Source organism: Callorhinchus milii, unplaced genomic scaffold, assembly GCF_018977255.1.
Source record: "Callorhinchus milii isolate IMCB2004 unplaced genomic scaffold, IMCB_Cmil_1.0 Scaffold5, whole genome shotgun sequence".
NCBI lineage: Eukaryota > Metazoa > Chordata > Chondrichthyes > Chimaeriformes > Callorhinchidae > Callorhinchus > Callorhinchus milii.
Window position 1 is genome coordinate 35,902,077 of NW_024704746.1, and position 14,670 is coordinate 35,916,746.

General features: G+C 37.5%; 1 protein-coding gene across 1 annotated transcript in view; it reads left to right on the forward strand.

Annotated features, from left to right (window-relative positions):
- Nucleotides 1-14,670, forward strand: part of LOC103184650 (protein kinase C-binding protein NELL2) — an 84,956-nt gene that overhangs the window by 16,120 nt on the left and 54,166 nt on the right. Inside the window, exons 4-10 of the mRNA XM_007902791.2 lie at nucleotides 1,205-1,378; nucleotides 3,372-3,468; nucleotides 5,278-5,350; nucleotides 5,989-6,071; nucleotides 6,609-6,737; nucleotides 9,509-9,611; nucleotides 14,420-14,511. Coding sequence (XP_007900982.1) covers nucleotides 1,205-1,378; nucleotides 3,372-3,468; nucleotides 5,278-5,350; nucleotides 5,989-6,071; nucleotides 6,609-6,737; nucleotides 9,509-9,611; nucleotides 14,420-14,511 — 751 coding nt within the window. The remainder of the gene's footprint in view (nucleotides 1-1,204; nucleotides 1,379-3,371; nucleotides 3,469-5,277; nucleotides 5,351-5,988; nucleotides 6,072-6,608; nucleotides 6,738-9,508; nucleotides 9,612-14,419; nucleotides 14,512-14,670) is intronic.

Sequence of the window (14,670 nt, forward strand, 5' to 3'; positions counted from 1 at the left end):
AAAAAAAAATTCTCTGCCCATTACATTCCTAAAATTTCCCTACGACATTGTGTCTGTGGGACTTATTGTGTGCCACTCAATAACATTATTTCCTCTTTAACCAGTCAAATCATAGATTTGGTTCTCTTATTGGATATGGAACACGTAAGGTGTTATTATACAACAAAACCACAACTGACCCACGGACCATACTCCAAACATTAAAAATGACATAGTATGTGTAATTTTCTCTCAAAATCTTTCAGTTTGGGGAGAATTCCCAATTTAGCTGTCTAGTTTTCCTCTGTGTCGCTGAGCAATACTCCAAATAGAACAATTCCATTATACCAATATTGTAATTTCCAGTTCTTTGCTCAATAAAGCTCAATAGTAAAAGATGGTGCTTCCTCAATATTACATTACAAAGGGAATCTCTCTGAGATTTGTAATGAAATATGATAATCCTTGCATTTAATATAGCGGGTTATCACGTCTTCAAAACATCTCAAAGTGCTTCACAAAATATACTGAAAGTGAATTGACTGTATATTTTGTGGGTGAAACACTGGGAGAGCACACTTTTTCCACTTCAAGCACACACACGGCTTGTTTCCAGCTGGATATGCCATCAAGTTTATATAATGTTTTGCAATCCTGTGTACAATGACTTTAATGCTGATGGGACCTGACATCTTTTAACAACTGCACAGGAGGTAGCCTGTATCATTTGATGTGTGTACTCGTGAGTTAGACAACCAAGTGAGAACATATTTTGAGCTAGGTTCTGTGTTTATGAAGTACACACACAGTTCTACACAATCTACCAATATCATGTTAACCTTTGTAATGCTGGGCAAGGTCTCTTGAGATACACCAGATGACAGTTTATGATGATCAAATTGCAGATTAATACCATAATACAAAGAACTGTATTTAGGTTAATTTTGAGTTTGTTTTCATCATAGCTGGGGTTGGCTGTGAATTTAGGAATGCCAGAATAATGAGATCTCAGTTTAAATGACATGTTGATGCCATTGCTGGGGTTTGACACTGGTTTCTATGTGTGAAATTCATATATAGTTGCAACGAAAATATGAATAGCGAATGTAAACAAATGCTTCTTTAATTGAAGGGAAAGTTGCTATATTAATGTAAATTTGTATTACCGGATATATTATTGAATAATTTGAATAGTGTCCATATTTAGAATGCTGTGTTGTTTCAGGTATCTGGAGCTGGAGAGCAGTGGCCATCGGAATGAAGTACGTTTTCATTATCAGTATTGGTGGCATCAGTCCCGCACAGAGGTATTTCCATATGCTTTGGCTGATGGTCAATGGCATCGAGTAGCCTTGGCTGTTAGTGCATCGCATATAGTTTTATACGTGGACTGCAACAAGTAAGTAAAAAAANTAACTATTACATAGAAGAGTTATTAGGAAAAATTTGCAGGGATATGGGATAAGAGCGAGGGAGTTAGAATAGTTCTTTTAAAGAGCCAACACAAGCACGATAGGCCGAATGGCCTCCTTCTCTACTGGCAGATACTATGATTCTATGATTTCAAGATACAATTCGTTAAGATCCTTGAAATTAAAAGGATTCAGGATTATTAGGTAATGAGATATATCTGCTGAAAGTGTATTTGGGGAAGTTGGATGGATAGGCCATATGAGCCAATAGTCTGTTCCTGCCCTAACCTGTTACTATGTTTCTACTTATCGGATGAATAATTAAGAATAATAATGTGGATAGCCAGTGATGGCTGAGTGCTGTGAATAGATGATATATTGTTGGGTTGACTTGCCATACCTGATCAACCCAGTTACCATTATTAATTGAAAAGGTTATTTTAAATTAGTTCAATTTTTCAGCAACTTAATTTTCACTACCCAAAATAAGAGATGAATGTCTCTGTCCTTTGTGAAATGAGTTTGGATAGTCTCAACTGAGATCCCAGTGCTTGTATGCCCATAGCACACAATAGCCTCAATTCAACTATGTCACTCACAAAATATTGAAAGGATGATTCTTTGAAGGTCGGTGAATTTACCAACAATGAATGGTGGAGTGCATTTTGTTCTCCACTGGTCCATAATGTATGGGCCTTGGGAGTATGAGATTATAATTGGACTTTCATGCAGATTTTTATTACTTCTTGTCATGTGGACTGACCAGGGAAGCATTCTCCTGCTTTCCTGCCAACATGCCTTCATCCTGGCAACTGGATCTGGTAGGCAGCTGTCAGAACTGAAAGTCATACCATTCCTCCACATTACTTCCTCTACAAATGCAGAGATCTCTGGTTCCATAAAATAGGCCTCGATATTCTGCTGCTGTATTGCTGATTGTCTGCCCTATTTGAATCTTGTACCCCACCTGGTTATGAGATCATTAAGTGCTTCATTTAGTTACTTAAAGCCTCTGAAACGTGGGCAGCGTTCAGTTGCTCAGTAGAATATTTTGACTCAGGGTTCAGTAGTCCAGCACTTTACCACCCACTTTCTATCTTAATGGTCCCCAGTGAATGACATGAGAATAATTCCCTACCGCACTGCTGGAGAAAGAAACTGAAAGAGCCTATTGTTTTCAATGAATCTGAATGTTGAGTATGTGAAGAACCTCCCACTGAGAACAAAATTGTTCTTGAGGCAACTGAATGTTATTATATGCCAATGCTGCGATTATAGCAAACAGTCAAGCATGTCTTATGGCAGTGTTGGTGATGGAGCACTGATAAGATGCAATTCAACATTTTAATCCACCCGAGAGGCCATATTCCATCTTAAAACAGCTGGCAATAAACATTATTAGGGAGAAAATCCCCCTGGGTCTAGATTTGCTCTGTTTGTGTAGCATTTCAGAGCACCTGGAATTTGGAAAATTCTTAAATACATTCTTAATTTTAAAAGTAGTTTATCTGTAAGTTATTTTAACAAGAAAGTACTATTTACATAAATAGAGTAAATCTTAACCCAGGTGGAATTATTCCCCCATTTTATTTATTAATCTACAAATATAAATTAGGCATTTGAATTCTCCATGTCAATTAATTTCTCCCTCACTATTTTTAAAATTTGCATGGTGAAATAGGTTACACTTTAGTCTGAAACAGCCACCTTGTCCCTGTCATTTTTAATATTTTATTTGTTCAGATGTTTTAACAGTTCAGATCCAAAGAAATGCAGGTTGCAGGTTAAATTAAATGGGTGTATATGTTATTGTGCTTTCACTATATGAACTTTACAAACTGCTTTTGATTCATTTCAATCCACCTCTGAATAGAGACTCTTTCATCACTTAAAAGTCACTCTGTCAGCCAAGAAGCTCATTGGATTTCACTACATCTCCACCAATGTATTTCAATTAATAGTTTGCGTCTTTGCTTATAGGATTTACGAACGTGTTATTGAACGACCTTACATGGATATTCCAACTGGCTCAGCACTTTGGTTAGGACAAAGAAACAATGTTCATGGTCTTTTCAAGGTGAGCCAAACGCAGAAATAATACAGCTATTTTATTCTGTATAAAGTGATGCTGAAACAGGTTTCATTAGTCAATATCAATCAATTTCTCCTACTGTATTACTGTTGAGCAAGTGAAGGCTGGCAGCAAAAATTATTCATTTTTAAATCAGTGATTAATTTCTCTGTTCTCACTATACTTAAAATACTTTCTCGAAGCTAAGTATTCGTAATATCCAGGGTTTGGCAAGAATCCAAGCGAGAAATCTGCACTGGGCGGATACCGTCTATTTTGTTCCAGTTGAGCCCAAATCTGGTTTTGATTGGAATTGATTTTAAATAGCGATTCACTCTCAACTTTGCCAATGTGTAGGAAATAGCCTGTTTCGGATTTCTAACCCTTCAGTTTTTTGGTTAGCCAGATGTCTGTTAAATGCAGAAACCTATCACCATGCTTAAGAGTATTCAAACCGGACTGAGAATTCCACATATGCCATCACCTACACATGGAAATGTCTCTGTGTCTGAAATGGAATGCACACTCTCTTCCTGGAGGGATGCACACTGCATACCTGATTCTGGGAAGTATTATGTGCAAGTTGGTGTGGCTTGGGCAAGAATGTATGTTGAGGTACTGTGGGCGTTTAACTGGTTAAAATCGCCCTTCTGACTATTATTCCATAACCAGGTGCCTCACCTTGGAGCTAGTTCAGCTCCAAGGAGAATCACTATCGCCTCCCAGTGAGGAAAGTTAGTAGTTAATCTGATTGTCTGAAATTTGGATAGTTTTCATATTCCCAAAAGTCAGCTAATTTACAAAATAAAATTTTTCATCTTATAGCACAATCTTTAAATGTAAAACGAAATACACTGCATATTATTCGGCCTTGGATTAATCATGCAGTTTTATACAACTAATGACAATGCCACAATTCAATAAAGGTTGAGTATTGAAGCAAATGTAATAACAGTTTTCTACTGAGAAATTCAATTGAAAGCAGTTTGATCATTCAACTGGTTCAAACTAGTCTTGATCAATTTCAATAGAAGCAACTGATTGTGAAATTAACTGGAACAAATGCAGGAAGTAACTGTTCAAGGTCAATACCTCAAGCAGTGAGAACTGAAATAATGGTCTTAACTCAAGGTTAATTCTTCTCTAAAGCAAGGCATCTTCACAAGGGGTGTCAGCTCAAGCTCTAGCTTCTGCTGGTACATGTGGGCGCATTCTGTCATCTCTTTGTCACATCTTGCAGATTATATGAATCTTTATGGGAACTTTTGAACGACATCAATAGCAAATCATGGGGTGAAATTAACAGCATTTCAAAAAGCGTTGAATTGTGAATATGTTGTGAAACACCACTAACCTCACTCTGTGAGTGAACAGAGTGGAACAGCTGTTTGAAGGTGGGCTTCACACATTTAAAGACAGCTTCAGGGTTCAGTTGACTTTCGAAAATGCTCAGACAGACATAACTCTAAAAGGTTACAATGGCATCAGATCCCTCTGCTGTGATACAGCCTTGTAACACTCTGACTGCAGTTTATCCAATATGTAGTTAAGACCTGTTAATTTATTTCGTAATGTTCCAAATTTAAAATAGCAATATGATGCGCTGTTAATCTCCATTGATTTACAGTTACGATAACAAAACCTGAGCACTTGAACTTTTGTTTGTTTTCTGCAATATTAGCCACAGTTTCTAGTGTACTTTTCTAGGGGAAGAAACCAAAGCCACAAAAAAGCAGTGTTGCAAGCTGAAGAGAGCAATAGGACTGAGGATTTTTATTGTGGGTATTTACTGATGGAATTTGTTTCTCACCACAGGGCGTCATGCAGGACGTGAAGATTCTTGTGATGCCACAGGGGTATATTACTCAATGCCCAGATCTCAATCGAAGTACGTTTCATTTTGACATTGTGTTAATTGTACGTAAGATTGAAAGAAAATCTTAGAATCGTATTTTACAGCAAACACTTTATAGGGAGATTGTCAGTGTACCTGGTAATCCACTAGCTATATAACTTTGACAAGAAGAAACAACATGTGATCTGACCTTAAGAACGGTATGATATATATTAATCTAGCTATTATATATTACAGTATATATTATATATTAACGTCCTTGCCAGTCTCCCAAGCTCCCTATTAATTATATTATACTCAAAGCTCTGCTACCCATGTCCTCGTCTATATCAGGCTCTGCACTCCCATGTCCCCAGTTCTTGCCAGGATCCACTAGCTCCCTGTTGCACAACGGATCAGTTTCAAGATCCTCGACCATGCTATCGACTGTACCTTACCGCCCCCCACATTCCGGCTCAGCATCAAGCCACATTGCTATTAAGCACTCCGAAATGCTAACCATAATTGCAAGTTGCTGTTCTTGGTTATTGTATTAAACAAACTTTTAAAATGCTGTTTGTTTGTGTTTAAAACAGTTCAATATTGTGAAACATTATAATCATAAAGGCAGATGTGTTATGTATAACTTCTCAACATTCATATTTTAAACATCAAGCTTTCTATCGTTCTAGCCTGTCCAACTTGCAATGATTTCCATGGGCTTGTGCAAAAGATTATGGAACTCCAAGATATTTTAGCCAAGACATCAGGAAAGGTATTTCCTCTTATATAAGGAATGATTTTTTGCTTTTGCCATAAATTGCCATTTCTTTGATAGCAAATTAATTCTGGATGAATTAAAATAGCATTTGTGCACTAAAGACTGAGTTTCGTAGAATGAATTCAGAATATGACGTCAAGTACACACTGTGGTTGTATATAGCATCAATGACCAATGTGTTTGGGTAAACAATATGCAACCACACATGGAACCCTAACTCAGAAGCCACCCTTATATAAAAGCCACTTTGGCTCAATCCCCTGAGAGAGGTGGCTGAAGACAAGTTTGGCTGGAAGTAATTAACAACCATGTTAATGTTGGTAACATTGGCTGTCTGATATCTGGATGAGCACTTTGAATTCATAAAATAGAAAGTTCATTTCATTAGTCTGGATATCATATTAAAATTAAATCAAGTTCAAATAGAAGATTTCCCTTTTTTCCAGTAAATGTTTTTTTTTAATTACGCATGTACTGTATATGTTTTAAAAATGAAGAGAGTCCGACTGTATAACGCTCATGTTCACACAGCTCTCTTACGCTGAGGAAAAAATGAACAAGTTGGACCAGTGTTACTGTGAGAAGAGCTGTAAAGTGAATGATGTCGTCTACAGAGAATCACAGACCTGGACAGATGGCTGCAGAAGCTGTACATGCAAGGTACACAACGCTGCCCATTCTACAGTGGTGACTACAGTGCAAGACTTTGATCTCAGTTCTGTCCTTGTTGATTTATTTCATATATCAAGATTTCCAAACAATGGGATTCAGTTTCCCCGAACTACAACTACAACAGCAAGGTTGAATTTGCAATTGACAAAAAATGGCTACTTGCGATTTCCAAATCTCACCAAAATGCAAACAGAAAAGGGCGTATTGCAAACCCATTTGTTTGTTCAGTTCCTCAACCCAATTGGACATTTTGCAAATACCACAAATCGAAGAACAAAACATATCACAATTAATCCTTTCTTGTGAATGTCATATTAAATAATAATATTCAATATTACTGCACTCTGCATCAACCCTCAACAAAGTTGCACACTTAATTTTCCAACTTAATTAGGTTTTCAGTTATGCCTGATTTTACACCAAAGATAAACTACACCACTAAACTAACCACATGCAATTCCCCTCCTGTTTATTGCTAATATTTGGAGCTAGTGAATTGCATCAGTAAAGGTGCACCTGTAAGTTTGCTTTTTGTTTGGGGGTGGGGAAGAGGGGAAATGTAATCCAGAAAGAAAGCTTGGTTGTTTAAAAATGTTAAAGAATAAAGAGCAACTTTCAAAGCATTCTATATTACATATGTGGCTTTAGTTACACAATGAAGCCCTAGCTAAGACTGATGTGGAAGAAATATTACTCTTATGTCTCATTTACTGAGCAGGGATAATTTGTTATCTCTGCCAACAGATGGTGGATTTGAAGCAGTAGCAGGATTTATATTTCCCATTTCAAGTTTACGCTTGCTGGCTGAGGAGAACTGTGTGCAAAGCTCCACTAACTGGCACTGAATACTGCTTGGTTATTTAATGTTATTAAACAGCTTGTCTACTTGTTTTGAAAAAGAGAGATCTTGGGGAATAGGATTGACAAACTGCTATGTAAATAGGGCAAAGAAACTGAGAGGAAAACAATATCTTTGCATGAGCTGGTTAGAAAGTTGTTTGACTTGAAATAAAAGCTGGGGAAACATGAGGAGCAACTTATGCACTGAAAACATCATGCTAATTTGCCTGTTCTTGTGGTTGTTAAAGATCCCATGACACTATTCCAGAACAGTAGGCAGTTTCTGATAAAGGACTTCCAGGTCATAGAGGCAGTACAGAGGAGAACAACAAAAACAATCCCCAGCAGGGGAGAAATGACCAGACAATCTGGGGCTGTTCAGTCTTGAACAGAGACATCTCAGAGGGGACCTAATAGAGGTATGATTTTAAATGAGATTGAGAAAGTAAACGCAAAACAGTATTCTCAGATGCACCGAGACAGGAGAATAAGATAGTACAGGTTGCAAAGGACCATTTTTGGATGGACACCAGAAAGTATTTCTTTACCTAGAGGTTAATTAATGATTGTAATATGTTACCAGGAGAGTGGTTGAGCCCAGGATATTGGACTTGTTTTTTTTTAAAAAGTCTGATGTTGTATTGGAAGCATTGTAGGGTGGATATCCTTGAAAGATGAGATCAAAGATGTACCAAAAGGTCTTCTTTATCCGAACCAATCTTATAATCTTGTGAACAATGCTCCAGAGAAATTGATCATTCAGTTAATGACTTTCTGTGGAACCTTGTGTGTAAAATAGACTACTACAATTACAGAGTCATTATATTTGACAGCAATTATCTGTAAAAGTGATCTAGGATGCTACCCTGCGTGAAAGACGCCATATAAATGCAAAACAAAAAACAGAAGTCGCTTGGAACACTCAGCATGTCAAGCAGCATCTATGGAGAAAGGAAAGTGAGTCAACGTTTTGGGTCCACGACCCTTTGTCAGTTCTGGCAAAGGATCGCGGACCCGAAACATTGACTCACTTTCCTTTCTCCATAGATGCTGCCTGACCTGCGGAGTGTTCCCAACGACTTCTGTTTTTGTTTCAGATTTCCAGCATCTGCAGTATTTTGTATTTTGCTATATAAATGCAGTTGTTGTTATTAAAAGTGCTTTGCGACATTTTGACATTATGGGTACTAAATCAAATGTGAATGCCAGGATTATAATATCCATTTTAAAAAAATTACAATTCCATTTCTTCCCCTGAACTAGAACCTGTGTATTAACCACTAAAACAAACTAACAATTTATACCCATTCATTTCTCTCTGAGCACGACAACTACAATGAAATTTTTAACCAGTGTAAAATTAGGCTGTAACCACAGTTTATTTTAAGACAGATCTGCAGCAAATATGATTTCTTTCAGAAAGAAATCCAGATAAATATCTTTTCTATGAATGCCCAATCATATTTTATGACCAGTGCTGCACACAAAAGCTGCGATAGACATTGCTTGCAGTGCTGTCAGTGACATGTAGTTGAATGTACAAGAGATTTATAGCAAGTGGGGTGTGTGTAAAGTCCTGTCCAATTTCTAGTGGTGAATAATGTATCGGTGTCAAAATCTAACAAAAGGTTCTTTTAACCGTAAAAACCACAATGTTTACTTTTGGAAGCACCCAAGAAAGCAGAATGAAAGGACACAGGTTTACGGCTGCACAGTACACTAGAAAGTATTTCTTTCCCCAGAGGGTAATTAACAAATGGGATAGGTTACCAGGCAGAGTGTCTGAGACCAGGATGCCGGATTAATTTAAAAAACAGCTTGATACTGCGATGGGAGTATGATAGGTGGGTCTGCTGGAAGGATCAGATCTAATGAGCCAAAGCACCTTCTTTATCTGAACCTCTCTTGTTTCCTTTCAGAATGGGACAGCACAGTGCAAGAAGCTGATCTGCCCACCTGAGAATTGTTCTCCGGGTAATGCTCCCGTCTATGTGGATGGGAAATGTTGCAAGGAATGCCAGCGTGAGTATCTCACTATTTCGTGGATACCTTATGTACTCGGGTTATAAGTAAATACATTTAATTCCTTCTTAAATTCATTTTTCGTGCAGGACATTATATTATCAGCTGTCCTCCAAGTGTAACATTCTCCAGATGGTCTCATCGTGAAGCTTTAAAAAAACAAACCTTTTCACTAATAGCCTAATTATTATGCACAAGCATGTTCTCTATTAAAATATGCATATCCTTTAATAGAAACTACAATTATTTTCAAGTCCTTATAAAATAATCAAAAAAAAATGAGAGAAGCACTCAATCTGTATTCAGTTTTGGTTCAACCTTCACAACCCATACATCTGGTTGAACGCAAAGATTATTTATTATTTATCTGGTCATGACCAAACCGTTTGTCCCTCCCTTACTGCACTACTAAGGAAAATGACATATAGCCATATTGAAACATTCAAAGACTTAATAAATACAGTTCTCTCCCTGACTCACCCCCATGGAAGGAAGCAACATCAAAGTAGAAATTGGATTTGATTTTTTTTAAAAATATAGATTTATATTTGTATTTCCTGCTTTGAAATCTCATTGGGGCAAAGCTTGAGTAAAGCTCTACTAACGAAAGCCCTCTACAACACTATCCTGTGTGAGGAGTGCTATTAAATGCAAGTTGTTGTTGTAATCCCTCAGGGCGCCTACAGAGCCCTGCCAAATGGCACTATGTTTATAAAGTTTAAAATGCTTCAGGTATGTGCAATGACAATCCTCTCCCCCTCCCCAGCATTAAGATGTAATTTGTTTTAAGAGTAAAGCTTCCTTTGAAATCAGCGCACTACAAATCGGATTTATATTGCAGTCTTTGTGCAGATTTAATTACACAATATTTGTTGTTTCATTGATGCTCCTGAAGTTAGATATCAGCTTTAAACTGCACCTTTAGTGTTGATGGAGTCTTGAATATCATTAAATAGACATTAACTGTGTTATATAAGTAAAGCATTGAAGTCTGCCTTTTCCTGTTGTTACTACATTGTTGGCTATGCCTTTGGGACGTGGTCTGGGACTCTACCCTGCGTGAGGGGCGTTATATAAATGCAAGTTGTTGCCTTTGGTCATCTTTCCCTTGGCCTCCTCATTGCTTGGTGTCCCATACTACCTATAGAACACACTTCAAGACGTTCTCCTTTGTGAAAGGCACTATATGGTATGAGTGCAATTTGTTGCTACAGCATCATATAGAAGCCACTTAGCCAACAATGTTCACCATGTTAGAAAACTAGCTGCATTTGCAGAACTGTGACAGATAATTTAAGAGGAATATTAGTCTCGCCACGTGTTTGAGATGCTATTTTCTTTCAAAAGAACAGGCTTCTGTGAAACAGAGAATCTCTGAAATAAGCAAAATTCAGACACAAATTAACCAGATGTTGCCTGAATTGCCCCCAGTTCAGTGCTCATTCTCCTAGAATTAATTACAAATTATACAATGATATATTATCAAATATATATTTAAAAAATATAATATTGAAATGTGCATTTTCTGGGGTGTTTAACTATTTACCAAGTGTCGTATTCACCAAATAAGTAGGTCATTCCACCCATCGAGCCCATGCCAGCACTTTCCAACATCATGGTCAATCCGCAACTCAATTCCACTTCCCCACCCTCTCTCCATATTCCTTTATATCCTGTCTATCAAGCATTTATCTATTTGCCTTTTAAATTCCCACCACCCACTGCATATTTCCTTATTTCACTTCTGAAAAGTTTAACCTCAAGTTTAAGAATATGGTCTGTTGTTCTCAATTCTGTCACCAGAGGAAACAGTTGCTCACTCTTCAGCCTGTCAAATCCCTTTGTAACTTGATACACCTCAAACAGATCATTCCTCAACCTGATTGAGTCTGGTCCAGTTGGTAGCGCTCTCGCCTGTGAATCAGAAGGTTGTGGGTTCAAGCCCCACGTCAGGACTTTGATCTCACAATCTAGTCTGATACATTACTTCAATGCAGTGTTGGATGAGTGCTGCATTGTTACAGCTGCCATCCTTTAGATGAGACGTTAAACCAAGGTCTCATCTGCCTGTTCAGGTGGACATTAAAGAAAAGAGTTTCTCCTGGTGTCCCGGCGAACAATACCTGAGATCAAACTGATCATTCATTTTTTGACTGTTTGTGGGACATTGCTATGTGCATTATTGGCTGTGGTGTTTTCTTACAAGAATACACTTCACAGTAAAAATCTTATGATAATATAATAAAGCGCTGTCATATGCAATTATTATTATAATTTATTTTATTTCAGCTAGCACAGGCCTGCTGTGCGTCCCCCAACCCCTCTCCGCCACCAATGGTCCTAATCCACTTAACTCCCTGCCTCAATCCCTCCACCTCACTTCCTCTTTATCCATCTTTAAATCTAACCTGAAAACCTACCTCTTCAACTGCGCCTATGGTCACCTCCCCCTTCACAGAGTCCAATCCCACCACTGTACAGGCTCAAAGATGCTATCATAATAACAATAATAATAATAATCGTTGCATTTGATATCGCGCCTTATGACATCGTTGAGACGTCTCAAAGCATTTCACAGAATATATTGTAAAGTGAATTGACTGTATATTTTGTGAACAAAACACGGCAGCCAATTGCGGAGTGCAGGGTGGATTGAGTGACCAAATTATTTATTTAATTTTTGTTTGAATCTATATGCATGAAGGGAGTCATATAAATCAAAGTTGTTGTTTATTTATTGAAAGTGAGATAAGCAATATGTGTTGGCTGAGCTTATGTATTCAGTTTGTACAGTTTCTCCTGAGAGCAGCAGCTTGAAATGTTGGTAAGTACTGAATGCCACCAGAAGCTGCTGTGCTGATCTGGTTTTATTGAGCTTCAGCAGCTCCATTGTTTCTTGTGCAGTTTACAGAGTGGTGATGCAAAGGTTATCCTCTTCACAGCTTTATTGTGCTAATGCAAAAGCTCCCCTAATGGCACCGATTTCTGACTAATGTCAAGTATCTTTTGTTTGATGAGCCGATTTGTCTTTAATCATCTGCTAAAATATGAATGTATTTGCCCCCATTCACATGGCGGATGAACAGAATCCCACCACATATGACACACAATATATTTCAAATTTACCAAAATGCAAATATTTCAGATATAAATAAAGCAAATTTTGTTCCAATTAATAGTTGTATTTCCATTGGGAAGCTGATGAACCAATAAACACCCAGAATAAAAAAAACAGGGCACCAGCTTTACCAGCAGGAAACACTGCTAAATTCCTGTTTGTAACGAGGGGGAGAAGTGGGGGGATGGGTGCCAACATGTTTTCTTAATGATCATCTGCTCTTATGTATAAATCTGGATCATTCAACTCTTTCCATTGAACTATTATGTTTTTTGCAGCAATAGGTAAAAATGGGCAAGTTCAAAACCAGTAACTCTGCAAGCTATTAGATAGAATCGAAAACCTATCCATATTTCATGTCGCTGTGACCTACTTATTTACAAGTGTTATAATACAAAGGTCTACTTTTGGACTATAGTGGTAGGCAAGGAATACTTATGTATCTGCTGGTGATATAGGGATAAAGTACATTGTTATGCTCTTTGGTATGCAGCCATCGTTTTTCAGCTGAGCAATATTTCAGCTTTCTACTTAAGTACAGAGTAGGACATTTGTCTGTCAAGTCTATTCTATTTCGTTAGATCATGTCAGATCTTTTAATCTCATTTCACCACCTTTTCTTCAAATCAGTTAAACTGTTACAACAACTACAACAGTAGTAATTTTATATTTCTGTAGGACCTTTCACATTGGGCAAATACTTCCCTGAGCTGACAGGGAGCTCAAGCTGAGTGTGGGTAGAAGTACTTAACATTTACAAGTATTACATGTCTCCCTTTTAAATATCCCAAATGATTCTGCATTTCCTTCTAACCAGTTCAGCTGTAATTTTAAAGTCATGCCCCCTTATTTTGTATCCCTCTGCTAATGGAAAGTGTAGTACCCAAATATCACTAAATATTTAAAAATGTAAACATCTCAATCAGATCCCCTTCCTGACTCAGGGGAATATGACTCATATTTACCCAGTTTCATCCTAGGTAATTTCCTTCATCCCAGGCATTAATTTACTAAACCCCCTGGTTAACTTGGACACTGATTTCAATTAGCTTGTAATTTTTTTTGCAGTGTTTAAATCTAAATTAGACCAGCTGCAGTATGCTTTAAGGAGAGATATTCCCTCCCATGTTTTGGTTACAGATTTACATTGGACAGTACCAATGGACATTTTCCTGCCCTGCCAGAAACACTGAGCATCCACAGTAGAATTCAAAAATCTGTTTTATTTTGTTGTTTCCTCAAGAAACTGACTTGTGGCTGGTGTATGACTCAGCAGATGCCAACTGTTCTCCATCACCTCACTCATCTGACCATTTTAGATTGCCAGTGTTAGCAGGATATTACGGGGAGCGTAATTACAACAGCGACAACTTGCACTTATCACAAATGAACATTTTGTTGAAGTACTTCTCAAGGGATGGTATGATTCACAGTTAAGTTTAATTCTGCCTGCCCCTTATACCCTCAACTTGTGCTTTCTAGGGTTGTCATTGGATATAAATCCATAGTAGAGCTCTAGCAAATTTTTGTTTTTCTCTTAGCCCAGGTAATGCTGACATCCGTTGTACAAACCCTACTCAACTAATAGCAGCTAACTCAACATACCCGAAATCTAAACAGGAGCCTTTTTTGGCACATGACTCAGTTATATATAAAACAAATTGAAATAACGCATTATTTTTATTACCAGCTGTATGTGTCCTTGGCAACAAGCGTTACCATAATGGAGAGAGAACAACAGAGTGGAAAGCTTCAGGGGAGTGTTATCTCTTAGAGTGCAAGGTAGGACTCACACATCCACTGATGATTATGAAACTATGAAAACCTTTTTTAATTTTGCATAAAGGTTTTGATGTGTAGATTTAAGACCTCCTTTGTGTTCTAATTGCCAAACAAAATCTTATTTTAAGACTCACGATTTCTGTTTTGTAAAACAACCGA